Raw genomic sequence first — 20,019 nt, 5'->3', positions numbered from 1 at the left:
AACCTGCTACTAGCAAGGAGAACCTAATAAAGGGGGTCCAACCCGCTACTAGCAAGGAGAACCTAATAAAGGGGGTCCAACCCGCTACTAGCAAGGAGAACCTAATAAAGGGGGTCCAACCCGCTACTAGCAAGGAGGATCTAATAATGGGGGTCCAACCCGTTACTAGCAAGGAGGACCTAATAATGGGGGTCCAACCCGTTACTAGCAAGGAGGACCTAATAATGGGGGTCCGAACCGCTACTAGCAAGGAGAACCTAATAAAGGGGGTCCAACCCGCTACTAGCAAGGAGAACCTAATAAAGGGGGTCCAACCCGCTACTAGCAAGGAGAACCTAATAAAGGGGGTCCAACCCGCTACTAGCAAGGAGGACCTAATAATGGGGGTCCGAACCGCTACTAGCAAGGAGAACCTAATAAAGGGGGTCCAACCCGCTACTAGCAAGGAGGACCTAATAATGGGGGTCCAACCCGCTACTAGCAAGGAGAACCTAATAAAGGGGGTCCAACCCGCTACTAGCAAGGAGAACCTAATAAAGGGGGTCCAACCCGCTACTAGCAAGGAGAACCTAATAAAGGGGGTCCAACCCGCTACTAGCAAGGAGGACCTAATAATGGGGGTCCAACCCCCTACTAGCAAGGAGAACCTAATAAAGGGGGTCCAACCCGCTACTAGCAAGGAGAACCTAATAAAGGGGGTCCAACCCGCTACTAGCAAGGAGGACCTAATAAAGGGGGTCCAACCCGCTACTAGCAAGGAGAACCTAATAAAGGGGGTCCAACCCATTACTAGCAAGGAGAACCTAATAAAGGGGGTCCAACCCGCTACTAGCAAGGAGAACCTAATAAAGGGGGTCCAACCCGCTACTAGCAAGGAGTACCTAATAAAGGGGGTCCAACCCGATATTAGCAAGATGGGCCTAATAAAAGCGTCCGGTAAGTGTATATGCTGCTGATTGCGGACACTGAATAGGAAGAACTGGTTTAATATAATGACTTGGTGAACTTTCTGTGTTCTATTGAGCCGCATTTTTAGCATCCCTTTAGACGTATTTAACCCTTGGGGAATCTCTCACCAAAACTGAAATTCCAATTGCAGGGGGTGCCTAAAATCTGACTTAGTGGAGACTTCTGGGAATAGCAGTGCGCCAATCACAGTAACAAGAAATGATATTTCAAGGGCTGACCTTTATATCAACCTACAAGAATGTTGCTTTTATAAAATAAAAAAAAATATTCTTGCTTTTCTCATATTCACCGGGAAAGTATGAAACCCCCTTTATGTCTCGTCATTCACATTCGGTGGATCTTGTTTCACACGTTTCTGACTATGAATTCGATGAACCTGCCATGGATATTTTTACCCCTTTGATCTCACACTCTCGCCTTTCATGTCTGTTATAGAGCGACGGTACACGTCCGCGTGAATGACGTCAACGAGTTTGCCCCGGTCTTCGGAGAACGGGTGTTCCGGGCCTCAGTCACCGAGGGGCGTATGTACGAGCGCGTGTTGCGTGTGCAGGCGTGGGACCAGGACTGCTCCCCTCAATACAGCCAGGTCTGCTTCTACCAGATCCTCACCCCCAACGTGCCCTTCACCATCGACAATGACGGTAAGTCGTGCCAGAGATATGTCGTCTTATCATGTTGTACAGGCTTTAAATCTGATCGTTTTTTTCTTTTAAAATTCATATTCACTTAATTTTTTTTCTTCTAGCAACAGTCGTTACACTATGTGGTCAAACGTAACTGGACAACCCTCCAAGTTAATGGGTTGGGGGTGTTTCCAGTTAACAATGTGCTACACCAGGGGTGCCCAACCTTTTGAAGAGCGAGGGCCACTTAACTGAATTGGTAACTGGTCGCGGGCCACAATGAACGGAGCGGGAGGATGACAGGTCCGTGTCCACAGACACAGCCCACTCTACTCTATGGGCCCTCTGATCCAATCCGATTCGCCCAGATAGAAGGGGCAGACCCCTTTCTGTTTTTTTTTTTTTTTTTTTTTTTTTTTAGGTAGGCGGATGTAAACAGACACAAGTCCATTTACATCTGCTGCTCTGTAGAGGTGAATAGTAAGTCCGATTGGGTCGGACCAATCATGTGAAATGGGCCTAAGGCTGCTTTCACACTGATGTGCTGCGATTTGCCCAAAGTGCAGGTGCAGCTCAATGAACCTGTGGATTTTCTGCGGGTTTGCTGCACTTTGCCATAAACTTCTATTATATTCTGCAGGTGTGGCGCACTAACTGAAGGTGCAACAAACCTGCAGGTCATAACAGAAGTCTATGGTTCAATGCAGGTAACCCGCAGCTGCGCTGCACCTGCGGATCAGTTTGAAAGCAGCCCAGCAACCACTGCAAAACAGATATATCCATATCCAATGCACTTCGATTTGCCTAAACCGCAGGTGCAGCGCAGTGAACCTGTGGATTTTCTGCGGGTTTGCTGCACTTTGCCATAAACTTCTATTATATTCTGCAGGTGTGGCGCACTAACTGAAGGTGCAACAAACCTGCAGGTAATAACAGAAGTCTATGGTTCAATGCAGGAAACCCGCAGCTGCGCTGCACCGGCGGATCAGTTTGAAAGCAGCCCAGCAACCACTGCAAAACAGATATATCCATATATACTATGAATTTAGTAGTAAACTTACCTTTAATAACCGCCTTCCATTCTGGTATCGCTGGCTGTTGCTGTCCCAGGCGGAGTGCACTTGGTATCACTCCGCCTGTGATAGGAGCGGGCACTATACAGGAAGCATTGGCTTATGTGGCTCTGCCCCGCAGCCACTTGCTTCCACTACCAGTGGCTTCATTCACAAAACTGCTGCTCTGGGATGGCTGGCTGGCAACCCATGATCTTGGCTTGCCAACCTGCCATCTTAGAGCAGGAGGTCGAGGGCCACATCAGAGGGCTCCGTGGGCCACATGTGGCCCCCGGGCCACTGGTTGGGCACCCCTGTGCTACACAATGACATTTTAAACAATCGCGGACTTCCAACCTCGTGGTAACAGTTTGGAGAAGGCCTTTTTCTGATCCGGCAAGACAAGATAGCTCCATAAAGACGTAGGGGTTGATTTAGACCCCGTTCTCTCTTATACGACTTGGTCGTACCCCATGTTTTCCAATAAAAAAACATTCATGTATGTTCGACTTAAAGTCGCAGCAACTTCACAGTAGTTCATGCACTACTTTGGTCAGACTTCCATGCAGCTTGAGAGCCATAGACTTCAATGTTAACCCTCAAAAGTTGCATGAAAGTCGTACCTGAATGCTTTAAATGCAACAGTAGGTCCGACTTTGCGTAGGGACAACAAGCTATATCCAAGTTGCGCCTGTCCAAAGTTGCACTCCAAAGTAGAGTTGCCACCTCATCCCTTTAAACCCAAACACATATGAATTACACGGGTTCTGAGGCTAATTTAATGCAGATAAGACACCAAGTGAGTTTAATTACCACCTTAATCAGCCACAGAACCCGTGTAATTCATATGTGTTCGGATTTAAAGGGATGAGGTGGCAACCCTACTCCAAAGTCCCATGACTTTGGAGTCCTACAAGTGTAAATCCAGCCCAGCACTTACCCCATCTAGGTGTCTGGCAGCGGCTCCTGTGTCCTCTCCTCCTCCTTCTGCATCATGGCAGCTTCCGCCATGCGTCCCCTCCCTCCTCATACGCATCCAATAGGGTCACCTGTTCTTTCATCGAGTGACGGGTCTCAAGATCCACTTCCTTATTGGCTGGGAGGAGGATTAGTGTGGCAATAGCAAATATTCATTCGCTATTGTCACACAACTGGATGGGCTCTGCTCCCCGAATCCTCTCTATTTTGAAGCTAATTAGAGCTTCTGGCTCTAATCACGTGCTTAAAAAAAAAACACCCCCCCCAGGGGCGGACTGACAACTCATGGGGCCCCCGGGCAATAGGAGATTATGGGGCCCCCAGGCAATCAGAGATTATGGGGCCACACAGTATACACAAACACACACAGACACAGTATACAATCACACAGTATACACAGACATGTTTCAATTGGCTGAGAAGGTACTGGAGAGGCGGGGCAGCTATAATCTCTGGATTTTTAGACCAAAAGGATGTCGGTAAGGGACATTTCAGAGACAGATGTAAAAAAAAAAAAACACAAATTTTTACATACTCTCCCTGGTTTTACTGAGGCTGGCAACCCTGATGGGGCCCCCTAGTGGCATGGGGCCCTCGGGCAATGCCCGAGTGGCCCAATGGTCAGTCCACCCCTGCACCCTCCCCCCCCCACATTGGAATCCATGGTGCGGGATCCTGTATGTGGATCAGGGGGGCGGACGCATGGATAGGGGGGGGCTGCGCCCATGCGCCCCTAATAGACGGGTCGCCACTGGTGCAAAATCTGGTGCAGCTGTGCATAGAAACCAATCAGCTTCTATTTTTTTTTTTGTCAAAGCTTAATTGAACAACCTGAAGTTAGAAGATGATTGGCTACCATGCACAGCTGCACCAGATTTTGCACTCTCCAGTTTTAGTAAATCAACCCCAAGATGTCTCCAGTGAAGGGTACTACTAATGATGCAGCATACAAAGACATTTTAGACCAGGGGTCTCAAACTTGCGGCCCTCCAGATTTTGCAAAACTACAAGTCCCATCATGCTTTTGCCTGTGGGAGTCATGCTTGTAACTGTCAGCCTTGCAATGCCTCATGGGACTTGTAGTTTTGCAACAGCTGGAGGGCCGCCAGTTTGAGATCCCTGTTTTAGACCTTGTGATAGGAGTTTGGTGAAGGCCCATTTCTGTTTCAGCATGACCATGCCCTGTGTACAAAGCCAGATCCATAAAGACATGGTTTGATGAGTTTGGTGCAGAGGAACCTGAGTGGCCTTCACACAGCCCTGACCTCAACTCTACTGAACGCCCTTGGGATTAATTGGAACTCTAATTGCGAGCCAGGTCTTCTCATCCAACAACAGTACCTGACTTTACAACTGTTCTTTTGGCCGAATGGGCACAAATTCTCCCAGACACACTCCAAAATCTTGTGGAAAGTCTTCCCAGAAGTGTGGAGGCTGGTATAGACATACGCACATGGAGAGACCAACACCATAATAAGGACCATGGGTTTGCAATGAAAAGCCCAACAGTTTGGTGAAGGCCCATTTCTGTTACAGCATGCCTGTGCCCCTGTATATAAAGCCAGTTCCATAAAGACATGGTTTGATGAGTTTGGTGGAGAGGAACCTGAGTGGCCTTCACACAGCCGTGACCTCAACTCTACTGAACACCCTTGGGATTAATTGGAACTCTAATTGCGAGCCAGGTCTTCTCATCCAACAACAGTACCTGACTTTACAACTGTTCTTTTGGCCGAATGGGCACATATTCTCCCAGACACACTCCAAAATCTTGTGGAAAGTCTTCCCAGAAGTGTGGAGGCTGGTATAGACACACGCACATGGAGAGACCAACACCATAATAAGGACCATGGGTTTTCAATGAAAACCCAACAGTTTGGTGAAGGCCCATTTCTGTTATAGCATGCCTGTGGCCCTGTATATAAAGCCAGTTCCTTAAAGACATGGTTTGGTGGACAGGAACCTGAGTGGCCTTCGCACGGCCCTGACCTCAACCCTACTGGAACTCCAATTGCAAGCAAGGTCTTCTAACCTAACCTCAGTACCTTATTTCACAAATGTTCTTTTGGCCTATCGGCCACAAATTCACAGGCACACTCTAAAATCTTGTGGAAAGTCTTTCCAGAAGAGTGGAGGATGTCACTGCGGCAAAGGGGGCCAACTCCATATTAATGCCCATAGATTTAGAATGGGCTGTCCAACAGAGCCCTGACCTCAACTCTACTAAAGTCTTGGGGATGAATTGGAACTCCAGTTGCAAGCCAGGTCTTCTCATCTAATCACAGTAATTGACTTCACAAATGTTCTTTTGGCCTAATGGGGACAAATTCACAGACACACTCCAAAATCTTGTGGAAAGTCTTTGTGGAAGTGTGGAGGATGTTATAGTCACGTAAAAAGACCAACTCTACATTAATGACAAAGGTCTGAAAATTGAATACCCAGCAGTTTGGTGAAGGCCCCTTTCTGTTCCAGCATGACTCTACCCCCGTGTACAAAACCAGTTCCGTAAGGACATAGTTTGATGGATTTGGTGTGGAGGAACTCGAGTGTCCTGCACAGAGCCCTGACATCAACACCTCTGGTATGAATTAGAACTTCAATTTGTGAGCTGCGTCTTTTCATCCAACATCAGTACCTGAAGTAACTGATCAATTCACTCTATTCTTATTATTATCAGTTATGTATTCCTTTGTTTAGTCCCTATAGTTTAGCTATCAATCAATATGCCAAGCACATGTTATTGTTACTATCACAATGCTATCACCCTTGGCTATGAAATCAATACACGTTTAAGGTCAATTAAATCTCATTTATTTCCCAAGGAAATAAGGAAAATGTGCATCAAGTATCAATAAAGTTACAATAATATACATAGCATACAATCACAGTGCAATCTAAGCCATACTTATCCGACCTTCGCAGCCACACCTCATGACTGGATCTCCTGATGGAATACAGAGGGACAGAGAGAGAGCTCAGGTCACAACCTTTTTTGTCAAACATACCTCAGCCATACCACACCCTACTGCCAGTCCCATTTGGTTTGGACCAATCAGTGTTCACATGACAGCCCTCCTAATATTACTGACTGTTCTGCCATATTTGGCTTTGTGGCCAGTCCCATCTGATGTGCCCTGGGCCGTCTTTGTCATCAATCTCTTTGAAGCTTGTGTGCACCATTTGGGCTGAAGGTAACTCCTTTGATATGCAGATTCTGCCACATTCCTCTACACATTCTAAACATGTGTCATGCAAACATCAACATGGCTGAGTTCGGCTGTACAAACAGCGGTGTAGATGTATAATAATAATTCCTGTCTGATTCCAACATATGCCGCTTTGCGCCTAAACACGGCGCATACCACCCTTCTTCAGACACGGCTCCTTTTGAACAGTCCATAACTGTCTTAACGTGTGTGGTTCCCCAACATGTGCTTCCGAACCAGTACCTGTGGCCTTAGCTTGTGTAACGCGTGGTTGTCTCCAACGAGCGCTCCAGAGACATCTCTTATGGAACAGTACACAAGTGTCTTACCACGTTGTGTTTTCAACGTGTGCAGAAACAGGTCCTATGGAGCAGTCCATAATTGTTTTACCACGTGATGTTTCCCAACACGTGCCGCTTTGCCACTGAGTGACACATCTCCACCATTCTTCAGCGCCAGCTTCCATGTCACCATTCTGCATCTTGGGTATCTTCAGGATGGCAGTACAGGCAAGGGGTGCCCATTCATTCACCATTCACCAGCACCCATTCAGAGCAACATATCACCCAGCTTTCAGACCCAGAGTCTTGAGGAGGGCCTTCTTGCCCATATTACTAGCCTACAATACCCATAGGTCATACTCTACCACAAACATAAATCAACTTATTACCATAATATATACTTATATATGTATTACGCACCCCGCTCCCAACCTCCTATAACCTTTTACTGTAAATACGGGTCGGGATTAGGCAGGCTTGCTCGCAGCGGCGTTGCAGGGCTCTGACTTGGCAGCAACGTCTCCAATTTGTACACAGAGAGCTCACTGTCAAATCGTCCCTCAACTTGCATAGACAACTGGGAGACCCTTCTAGATAAATATCGCTTAACTACACATATAAGTTTACAACAATTACCAAACCCACACAATTCCACCCCTGTACCTGGATTTCAGAGATCACGCCCATTGTGTACCATGCACCTCTACCTACGGTTAGGTTCAAGGAACCCTCGAGTCCCATGACTAACACTACACCGGTATTCTTTAGGACAAAGAAACAAAAACTCGCCTATGTCCTAAATAATACCTGGGTGCCTTCTTCCCAGCAATGACCTCTCCATCCAGAATACAGAGAGAAATAACTTCCCAACATTATTCGTTCATCCCCATGTATTGACCTGGCCTACCAAGGACATCATGGTCATGCTTCCGACAAAGGGAAATATCAACCTGCCTCCAGCGTTCATCTTCTCTGATCACATGTGTGATATAGCCTCAAATGCAACAAGATAGAGTCCCCAGTCAGTAAGCCCATTGCTGCCACCAAATATACAGACCAAGTCTGCACTTCTGTATATGAGAACATACAGCATAACTCCTTTCACAATCCAACTTAGTACCACCCATACAGGCATTCGACCACTATTTTGGATTAGTGTAAGCAACGTGTTTTGGCAAAATCTTACTGAGCGGTGACGCTAACTCATCAGGCCACTGCCCCTCATACAGAGACGGTATAGTCAGCTTGATGTTGGCTGATATTTCCACCTGCCACAGAGTGCGCGCCAGAGCCAATGACAGGTTTCTGTCTTCCCTACCAACCTCTCAACATGGTTGACAAAATCCGGAGCCACTCTAACCTGAGTGCTTCTGTGATTTCATTGAATGTTATCAAGGATACCACCAATCTCCCGGGGTAACAAAGTCACGCTCCTTCTCTGAAGCTATGGCTGTGAGTTTGTTCCTCAGGAGGCTGATGTCCCCTCCATTAACAACACCCATCCCAGCTATTGTTCCCCCCCAATATAGTGCTGAATACATCCCTCCTCTTTCGGGTTACTCCTCAGAAATAAGCATCCTGCATGGACCTCATTCTCATCTCTGGGAGTAAGTCACTGGTACAATAACCGCACCTGATTCAGTGTATACTCAGCACATATAGGGTGATAGGTTTTGTCAACCACCATGAGATGTTGCAGCACCATGTGGTGACGTCCTACGGTACCCTGGTAGCCAGCGTTTGTTCCCTTTATTTTAACGGAGCATGCTCCTGTGTGTATTCACTGGCATTATCTGTGCAGGGTTTCAACCTCTCAGGTGAGACACCAACCGGGCGTATCTTCCTCGTCTCTAGTTCTGGTGTCCCGCATGTCCTGTAACCGAAAGCTTCTCTCTAGGACCGCTAGGATTGAGACACCACCCCTACGAGGAAGTTTTCCCCCATTGATGTGTCACCTGGCACCCTTTAGTCTGATCCACAGCTACCTTATTATGCATAAGCGCCAGTATGCCTCCTGGGTACCTGCACCATATTAACTCCCTTACACCAATACATGTAATACATTAAAACCTTTCTTCTTTCAATTCCTCCTTCCAACAAAAAACCACATATTTTACATTTTCATGTTTTGACGGATTGGATGTGTCATAACTCTTCCCCAACCTCCAACCCATTGCACATGTATAAATAACATGTTTGCATTCATCAGGAGAGACTTCAGCAAAATATTTCACAAGTTCTCTTGCTAGGCACAGTCTTTCAGATTCAGCATTAGCACCAAATTGTCCATACCAAAAAAAACAAGTATATTCTGAATCTTTCAAGTTTTTCCTTTTTTCCTCTCCTGATGTTTATCAGAACAAATTTGTGGTATGGTGTGGCACAGACAAACTGCCAACCAGATGATCATCTGTCATCCATCTTCCAGAAGCCTCTCCAATTCTCGCTCCACTTGGATTCTGGAAGTGAAAACAAGAGCAGTATCAAATTTTTATCCACAATATCTGATCGCTTACCATGTTTACTTATAGTTCCCTCCTTGGAGCCCAGGACCTCAGTATTCCTGGCTTCTGCAACTCTGACCAAACTATCCAAACAACCATGACCTCTTTAGGCTACACCCGCTGTAAAATGGATCCCCATGGTATGATCAAAAACCGTTTAAAACTGAACGTCAGTGTTGCTTCTCAAAAACTTCAAATTTTACAAACTAAAAAAAAACAATGCATCTATCTGTATCTTTACGATGTATGCACTACCCCCTTTCAGGTGACTGGTTCTAACTGAGGGCATTGTCCATTCCCCCCCTTTCAGGTGGATTAGACCTACTACTTTTCCACCTGAATAAAAATATAACTAACATAGAGGACTAAACCAATATCAACAAAAAATTTTTTTAGAAGAAAAAAAAAATAAAATAAAAAAATAAAAAATAAAAAAAAAATAAAAAATAAAAATGAAAATAAAAATAAATTTAAAAAAAAAAAAAAAATCTGGCCATGATCACACAAACAACATGACAAGACAACCATCATAAAACAATGACAAACACTCAACTTTTAGTTAACACCATCCATGGACTTTTCTCCTGCAAAGAGTGCTTATTCCAATCTGAAATACAATTAGTTAATGGGGAAAACAAAAACAAGACAAAGCATATGTATCATCACAACATTTTAGCTTCATTTGTAACTCTTTTTAGTACTATTTATTTTTCATTGTTTGCAAACAATTACTAACTAATGAGCTCATGGTACCATGTGATAATCGATTATGCATTTACAATAACCTAACCCATGTTCTGCTATATTTTCCCATTGTTCTCACTTTGAGAGACCTGCAAACAAATGCAAATATCTGTATACGAACCAGTTTAACTCCTTCCTGGTCTCTGGAAAAAGGAACACACAAGTGATTACACCCAATTCTTATGTTAATCAGCAGTATTGGATACTCAGGAAAAGTTTACAAAGACTGACAATAAGAGAAGAATAAAGAAACATAAGATTAAAAAAAAACTCATAACAGAAACATCTTTTAACCACACAAAAGGAAAACCATAATACCAATTCAGGGGTTTATCCCTAAAAGTACAAAAAAAAAAATGTATATCTATATGCAGGTCCTCTATCATATTCTGAACTTGAAACTTACATCAAACCTTTTTCATAGCCGGGAAACATTGACCAGAATATTCTTACCATGCTTGCAGCTCACTAAGTTCTGCTAACATTGTTTCCCCCAGTGCTATATTTGAGTAACCATGCGTCTATCTCCATTTTGACTCTACACAACTGTCCTACATATTGCTTTTTAGTTTCTAGACCCCGCATTTGCGTTTTACACAGGAAATGGGTTTGATTACTATTGGTTCCGTGCTGTGGATGGCTACCCCACCTGGCTGAATAACACACACGAAGCCTTGGGGTCGTTTTCGGGTATAATTTCCTTTCGATATCATTATTCGCCGCCCGACAATATTTTGAAGTGTGACCCCCCCTTTTACACAAAAAACATTTTAGTTCTGGTTTCCCTGCATAGGCCAGTTTTTTAGCATATGGCGCTGGAAATCCACATTGCTGGATAATATTACTGCGATTGGAATGCACAGACTTTACACTTTCGTTGTCTGAGGAGTCATCCGAAGTGTCAACTCCTGAGTCAATTTCAAGTGCAGTTATCCCACCTTTATTTGCTTCTTCCACATCGATTCCCATCACATTACTATCATCTGCAGTGATAATAGCATACGGGTTTTCTTCATGTTTCACTTCTAGCTTTTCTCTACCCTGAGCATGTGTGGAGGGTACCTCCACTATTGCACACTTGGAGGATAATTCCATTATGGCTGCTTGTGCCTTAAGCCTTGTGATAACCTGCAAATTCTCAGCCTCCCTTTGATTCAAAGAGGCAATGCAACTTTCTCTCAATTTACACGTTTGTTCTAATTCATCTAATCTCTGTTGCAATACACATTTCTCAGCCACTAATTGTTTAATCCGACTACAAGCATCCGCATCAGCCTTTTCAATCCTGATTGATATATCACTTACCTGTTCCATCACTTTTTCTCTATCAGCAAACCATTCTAATTCTTTTTGTTCCGCAATTTCTTTCATTCTCATTAACATGCATACGGCATTGGCCATTCTCTGTTTCCTGCCTTTTTTTGATGTATTAAATATGCGACTGTTATGTGCATTACATTGTTTTAAAAGTTCATTAAACTGATATGTTAATTTACCTTTGTGAGTAATTTGAAATCTAATCCCACCATGCTTGCTAACGAAACCTTCAATGGCTTCCATTGATATGCTAATTAGCCTATCCACACCAACTGGTTGAGCAATCTTGCTTAGACAAAAGAAAACAGATAACAAATGGACAACAAAAAAAAAAAAAAAATACGAACCGTTTAAATTTCCAGTGACTTGTGGTTCTACAGCATACAAGACACAAGGCACACTCTTAATCAATGCCTTGGTCTTCTATTGGACCAGAGCTATTTCACTCTCACGTGTGTAGAAATAAAAACCTATACTTCTCCCACTTTTTCCTCAAAGATGTATGGTAATTCCTGCCACTCTCTAACCAACACTGTGCATTAGCAATACACTAAACAGTCAGATACCAAGCACACAACGACATAGAGGAAGCTGTTTAGAAGCTAGCTTTGACCTGTAGTCCCACTCCAAAAAAAAAAAAACAACAACAACAAATACAAATCCGTTTACCCACGAATTTCTGTAGGAGAACACACTCTTATTCAATGCTCTTCTACCCGATAGCAGGTCATAGGGAATTTCTATTGGGACAGACCGCTTTTTCACAATCACGTGGATATTTCCACTTTTCCCTCAAAATTGTATGATTTATCCTGTCAATCTGCGGTTATATCACATAACCAGGGATGATCAGTCCCTTATCTCGCCAGTGCGCCAATTTGCCCTCTGGTTACAGTTTCTGCAGCAAACACAACAATAATGTACATATATATATATATATATCAGTCACAATTCTCACCAGGTTTTACGCGTCCGTTCTACCAGTGGAATATCTCCCAGAATCCTCCTGCTCATCCAAGCGTGGTTTCAGAATTCGCGAGCCAGCGCTAATCTTGTCCACACTAAAGATGACTTCCAGTTCTGGGTGGCTTTGAGCATCTGTGCTTACAGGGACTCAAACAAAAATACCTTAGATTTTTGTGGATTCTGTGTAAAAATACGTTTTACACGCCTTCTGGGGTGCCAAATGAAGTAACTGATCAATTCACTCTATTCTTATTATTATCAGTTATGTATTCCTTTGTTTAGTCCCTATAGTTTAGCTATCAATCAATATGCCAAGCACATGTTATTGTTACTATCACAATGCTATCACCCTTGGCTATGAAATCAATACACGTTTAAGGTCAATTAAATCTCATTTATTTCCCAAGGAAATAAGGAAAATGTGCATCAAGTATCAATAAAGTTACAATAATATACATAGCATACAATCACAGTGCAATCTAAGCCATACTTATCCGACCTTCGCAGCCACACCTCATGACTGGATCTCCTGATGGAATACAGAGGGACAGAGAGAGAGCTCAGGTCACAACCTTTTTTGTCAAACATACCTCAGCCATACCACACCCTACTGCCAGTCCCATTTGGTTTGGACCAATCAGTGTTCACATGACAGCCCTCCTAATATTACTGACTGTTCTGCCATATTTGGCTTTGTGGCCAGTCCCATCTGATGTGCCCTGGGCCGTCTTTGTCATCAATCTCTTTGAAGCTTGTGTGCACCATTTGGGCTGAAGGTAACTCCTTTGATATGCAGATTCTGCCACATTCCTCTACACATTCTAAACATGTGTCATGCAAACATCAACATGGCTGAGTTCGGCTGTACAAACAGCGGTGTAGATGTATAATAATAATTCCTGTCTGATTCCAACAGTACCCGACCTCACAAATATTCTTTTGCCAGAATGGGCACACATTCACAAACGCACTCCAAAATCTTCTGTAAAATCTTTCCAGAAGAGTGGAGTTTGTCATAACGGCAAAGGGGGCCAACTCCACATTACTGGCCATTGTTTTAGAATGGGCTGTCCAATAGAGCCCTGACCTCAACTCTACTAAAGTCTTTTGGGATGAACTGGAACTTCAGTTGCAAGGCAGGTCTTCTCCTCTAATCTAATCTAATAGAAGTGTGGAGGATGTTATAGTCACGTAAAAAGACCAACTCCACATTAATGACCAAGGTCTGAAAATTGAATGCCCAGCAGTTTGGTGAAGGCCCCTTTCTGTTCCAGCATGACTCTACCCCCGTGTACAAAACCAGTTCCGTAAGGACATAGTTTGATGGATTTGGTGTGGAGGAACTCGAGTGTCCAGCATAGAGCCCTGATATCAACACCTCTGGTATGAATTAGAACTCCAGTTTGTGAGCTGCGTCTTTTCATCCAACATCAGTACCCGACCTCACAAATATTCTTTTGGCGGAATGGGCACACATTCACAAGCCATGTCTTCTCATCTAATCTCAGTACCTGACTTCACAAATGTTCTTTTGGCAGAATGGGCACACATTCACAAATACACTCCAAAATCTTCTGTAAAGTCTTTCCAGAAGAGTGGAGGATGATATAGTCACGTAGAAAGACCAACTCCACATTAATGGCCATGGTTTGAAAATTGAATGCCCAACAGTTTGATGAAGGCCCCTTTTTGCCCCCTATCAGTCAACCAGGATAACTACTCCTAGTAAGTGAATTTAGAGGAGTAACCCTGCCTAAACTCCAGGGTGCTACATGTCTATCGCAGGCGGGACTGTTTGTGAATGATTGCCGGGTACACAGGAGATTGCGGGCACTGATATGCACTGATTAGGCTGTATTGATGGGCACTGATAAGGCTGTATTGATGGGTACTGATTAAGCTGCATTGAAGGGCACTGATGAGGCTGTATTGATGGGCACTGATAAGGTTGTATTGATGGGCACTGATTAAGCTGCATTGATGGGCATTGATAATTGTCCCTCTCTACAAGACTCTGGTTTATTGTTGCTGGGGGGGGGGGGGGGGGGATTTATTGTTCCTGGCTTCAGAGGATCATGCTCAGAGGTGGGTGGTGGGTGGAGAAAAGGAGTGACTTGGAAGCACCGGTGGTTCTATGTGTCCTTTACGTGTCCTCTATGTGTCCTCTATGTGTCCTTACATGTCCTCTATGTGTCCTCTATGTGTCCTCTACGTGTCCTCTACGTGTCCTCTATGTGTCCCCTACGTGTCCTCTATGTGTCCTCTACGTGTCCTCTATGTGTCCTCATGTGTTCTCTATGTGTCCTCTACGTGTCCTCTACGTGTCCTCTATGTGTCCTCTATGTGTCCTCTACGTGTTCTCTATGTGTTCCCTATGTGTTCCCTATGTGTTCCCTACGTGTCCTCTACGTGTCCTCTATGTGTCCTCTACGTGTCCTCTACGTGTCCTCTACGTGTCCTCTATGTGTCCTCATGTGTTCTCTATGTGTCCTCTACGTGTCCTCTACGTGTCCTCTATGTGTCCTCTACGTGTCCTCTATGTGTCCTCTACGTGTCCTCTCTGTGTCCTCTCTGTGTCCTCTCTGTGTCCTCTCTGTGTTCCCTATGTGTTCCCTACGTCTCCTCTACGTGTCCTCTACGTCTCCTCTACGTGTCCTCTATGTGTCCTCATGTGTTCTCTATGTGTCCTCTACGTGTCCTCTACGTGTCCTCTACGTGTCCTCTATGTGTCCTCTACGTGTCCTCTATGTGTCCTCTACGTGTTCTCTATGTGTCCTTACGTGTCCTCTATGTGTTCTCTATGTGTCCTTACGTGTCCTCTATGTGTGCTCTATGTGTCCTCTGTGTCCTCTCTGTGTCCTCACATGTCCTCTCTGTGTCCTCTCTGTGTTCCCTATGTGTTCCCTATGTGTTCCCTATGTGTTCCCTATGTGTTCTCTATGTGTCCTCACGTGTTCTCTATGTGTCCTCTCTGTGTCCTCTCTGTGTCCTCTCTGTGTCCTCTCTGTCCTTATGTGTCCTCTATGTGTCCTCTATGTGTCCTCTATGTGTCCTCACGTGTCCTCTATGTGTCCTGACATGTTCCCTACGTGTCCTCTGTGTCCTCTATGTGTCCTCTGTGTCCTCTATGTGTCCTCTGTGTCCTCTATGTGTCCTCACTTGTTCCCTATGTGTCCTCACGTGTTCCCTATGTGTCCTCACGTGTTCCCTATGTGTCCTTAGGTGTCCTCTATGTGTCCTCACGTGTCCTCTATGTGTCCTCTATGTGTCCTCTATGTGTCCTCTATGTGTCCTCTATGTGTCCTCTACGTGTCCTCTATGTGTCCTCTACGCATCCTCTATGTGTCCTCACGTGTCCCCTATGTGTCCCCCATGTGTCCTCTATGTGTCCTCTACGTGTCCTCTATGTGTCCTCTACGTGTCCTCTGTGTGTCCTCTACGTGTCCTCTATGTGTCCTCACGTGTCACTTCCATCATGTCGGCAGGTTATATAAAGAACACTCAGCCTCTGCAAGCCAATGGCGATCGGCTGATCAGATTCACGGTGACGGCATACGACTGCGGCAAGAAACGGGCCATGGAGGACGCAGAGGTGGAGATCCAGGTGAAGCCCATCTGCAAACCCAGCTGGAAAGGTAACCGCAGAATCCACCAATCCCTGCGCACCTTGTGTCATCAGACCTGCTTCTTAGCCTAAGCTAGCAACATATGTATGTCCCTTACACCCCCCCCCCCCTCATATCCTACAGCCTCAGGTGATACACAGAGAGGAAGAAGATCCTTCCTCGTAAGTTGTACCTGTTTACCTGCGGTTTTCACTTGTCTACATCTGGTCAAAGTGCTCAATTTAAAAAAAGTTTCTCCGAGCTGTCAGAAAACATCGAGGGTAGAGAGCTGAAGTCACCCTCGGCGGAGCTCAGCGAGGAGAGCTCTGAGAGCTGATTGGAGGAAAGGGACACACCCCTCTCCACACAGCACACAGAGCTGAGGTTGTCAATCACAGGCTGTGTGCTTTTTTAAATACCGGTAGTAATGACTGCAATCAGCTTTTTTTAGCAGGACGGCGACATTGCGGCGGACAAATTGGACACTGACAATTTTTTGGGGAACCAGTGACACTAAATACAGCGATTAGCGGGCATGTGCAATTTGTTTCTTTCCGAATTAATTTTTTAACTAATTTCAACAAATTCGGTAATTCGAAAACCCGTTTAACCGTTCTTTTCCGAATATTCGTAAATGCGAAAATGTGAAAATCTAAAATTAATAACGAACTCTTAAATTACAGATGTTGGAATTTCACCTAGTGTCCGATTTGTCCGCCGCAAAATATCGCAGTCCCTCTATAAGTCGCTGATCGACCGCCATTACTAAGAAAATAAAGAAAAATATTCCATAGTTTGTAGACGCGATGCGATAACTTTTGCGCAAACCAATCAAGTTACGCTTATTGGAATATTTTGTTCACATAACATGTAGCAAAATTCATATTGGCCTAAATTGATGAAGACATTTTTTTTCACTTTTTTTTTATCTACTTGAGGACCGGAAGGTTTTACCCCCCCCCCCGACCAGGATATTTGTTGCGATTCGGCACTGGGCTAATTTAACTGACAATTGCGCGGTTCGTGCGACTCTGTACACAAATAAAATTGATGTCCTTTTTTTGCCCCACAAATACAGATTTCTTTTGCTGGTATTTGATCACCCCTGCGGTTTTTATTTTTTTGCGCTATAAACAAAAAAAAGAGCGACAATTTTGAAAAAAAAAACAACAATATTTTTTACTTTCTGCTATAAAACATTCACAATAAAAAGATGTAAAAAATCGAATTTCTTCATCAATTTATTCCAATAAGTATTCTGTTACATATTTTTGTTTAAAAAAAAAATCCCAATAAGCGTAAATTGATTGGTTTGCGCAACAGTTATAGCGCCTACAAACTATGGGATATTTTTATGGAATTTTGTATTCATTTTTTTACTAGCAATGGCGGCAATCAGCGTTTTTTTAGCGGGACCGCGACATTGCGGCGGACGAATTTGACACTAACTGGCAATTTTTTGGGGAACAAGTGACACCAATACAGTAATTAGTATAGACATGTGCAAATCGTTTCTTTCCAAATTAGTTTTTTCAATGAATTTCGACAACTTTAATTCGACAAAACATCTGAATAAATGAAAACCCATTTAACGAATTTTTTTACGAATATTCGGAAATTCGAATATTCTAAAATTCGGGAAATACGAAAAATTCGGAAATTCGAAATGAGAAAATCCGAAAACCCGAAACTTTGAAAATCTGAAATAATAACTAACTGTTAAATTATAGGTATTGGAATTTCCTTTCAAATTTGGCTGTCGGTGAACGTAACGAATACGGAATTTATCCGAAAAAAGGAATGGAACGGAACAAATTAATAATAATAAATAACAATAATAATGCTAAAAAAATTATTATTATTATTTATTATTAATGCTGTATCTAAACGAATGGAACGTAATGAATTAATAATAATAATAATAAATAACTACGGAATTTATCCGAAAAAAGGAATGGAACGGAACAAATTAATAATAATAAATAACAATAATAATGCTAAAAAAATTATTATTATTATTTATTATTAATGCTGTATCTAAACGAATGGAACGTAATGAATTAATAATAATAATAAATAACAATAATATTAATTTAAAAAAAACTTTTTATTATTATTTATTATTTATTTCGTAATTTGTTAATTCGTAAACTTCGGATGAATTCGTATTCGAGACGTTCACTAACAGTCAAATTTTACAGGAAATTCCAATACCTATAATTGAATAATTAGTTATCATTTCGGATTTTCGTTCTTATTTTTGGATTTACGAATTTTACGACTTTACGATCATAACGAATGACCCCAAAAACAAACAAAAGATATAAAATATTGTATTCGTTATGTTCACTAACAGACACATTTTAAAGCAAATTCCAATACCTATCATTTTAATAATAAGTTATTTTCGAATTTTTGGATTTTCGTTCTTATTTTTAGGATCTACCAATTTACAAATTTTAAGAATTTACGAATTGCGATCATAACGAATGACCCCAAAAAGCCCCCCCAAAAAAACCCTGAAAGACGAACTAAAACGAATTAATTTTTCGGGAGTGCACATGTCTAGTGATTAGTGCTAAAAATATGCACTGTCACTGTACTAATGATACTGGCAGGGAAGGGGTTAACTCCACGGGTGATCAAAGGTTTAAGTGGGTTCCCTGGGAGTGCTTTCTAACTGTGTGTGTGTGTGTGGGGGGTGGACTGACTGGGACAACACAGAGATCCGTGTTCTTTCTTAGCCACCCTTGGTGGTAGATGAATGGGTGTAGCGGACCCAAAAGGCATTGCCACCCTTGGTGGTAGATGAATGGGTGTAGCGGACCCAAAAGGCATTGCCACCCTTGGTGGTAGATGAATGGGTGTAGCGGACCCAAAAGGCATTGCCACCCTTGGTGGTAGATAAGTGCATGTACGTGGGGACTAGGGGAAGCACCAGGGCTGAGTGTGGGGGATTGAGGGCAGATGAAACTTGGTGGGAAGTTCCACTGCCCACATTCACCCCATACCCAGGGTGGTAGCACCCCTTCTTGGTGGTGTGTGAGGGCAGCAAAGCCTGGGAAGAGGCATTACCACCCTTGGTGGTAGATGAGTGGGGGGGAGCAGAGCCTCATAAGAGGCAATGCCATCCCATCATGCCTCTGCCTCTAGGGGTCATGCCTGTGATGGTCGGGGTCTTGCAATGTCTCGTGGGACTTCTACTTCCACCACAGCTGGAGGGCCGAGGTTACCTACCCCTGGTCTATGCTCTTATGTGTGTTCAGTGTCTTGGCTCTGCCAATGCTTGCTCTGCCAGTGTGTACTTTTTCTTTCTATGCATTGTCTACACTTTGATTGTCCATCTAACCACCATTCTTAGATGGCTTCATCTATAGCACACCCTTACCTTCCACTGTCAGCCTCTAGGTATGTGACCGCTCTGCTCTCTTCCCCACCAGGCTGGAGCAAACGCATTGAGTACGTACCTGGCACAGGTAGCCTGGCGTTATTTCCCAGCATTCACCTGGAGACCTGCGAGGAGCCGATATGGAACATTCAGGCCACGGTGGAGATCCAAACCAGTCACATCGCCAAGGGCTGCGATCGGGACAACTACTCCGAGAAGTCCTTACGCAAGCTGTGCGGTACGTCAGTAATATAATCGTGGTAAATTCTACGTGGATTTCTAGAAGTAACTAGATAACTAGGAGAACCAGTCAGCAGAGATGTGCACTGACAAAAAAATGTGTTAGTTTTCGTTTTAATTAATTGTTTTGCAGAAATTCG

At 43.7% G+C, this 20,019-nt stretch overlaps 1 protein-coding gene across 1 annotated transcript in view; it reads left to right on the top strand.

Moving 5' to 3' along the window:
* Window positions 1–20,019, top strand: part of CLSTN3 (calsyntenin 3) — a 195,376-nt gene that overhangs the window by 106,951 nt on the left and 68,406 nt on the right. The window contains exons 5-7 of the mRNA XM_077467139.1: window positions 1,405–1,613; window positions 16,132–16,281; window positions 19,692–19,877. Coding sequence (XP_077323265.1) covers window positions 1,405–1,613; window positions 16,132–16,281; window positions 19,692–19,877 — 545 coding nt within the window. The remainder of the gene's footprint in view (window positions 1–1,404; window positions 1,614–16,131; window positions 16,282–19,691; window positions 19,878–20,019) is intronic.

The sequence above is a fragment of the Lithobates pipiens genome, unplaced genomic scaffold (genome assembly GCF_037356315.1).
Source record: "Lithobates pipiens isolate NorthernLeopardFrog02 unplaced genomic scaffold, aLitPip1_a1.2 Scaffold_47, whole genome shotgun sequence".
Taxonomy (NCBI): domain Eukaryota; kingdom Metazoa; phylum Chordata; class Amphibia; order Anura; family Ranidae; genus Lithobates; species Lithobates pipiens.
Note: the sequence above shows the minus strand (reverse complement) of the source record. Positions and strands in the feature narration are given on the sequence as shown.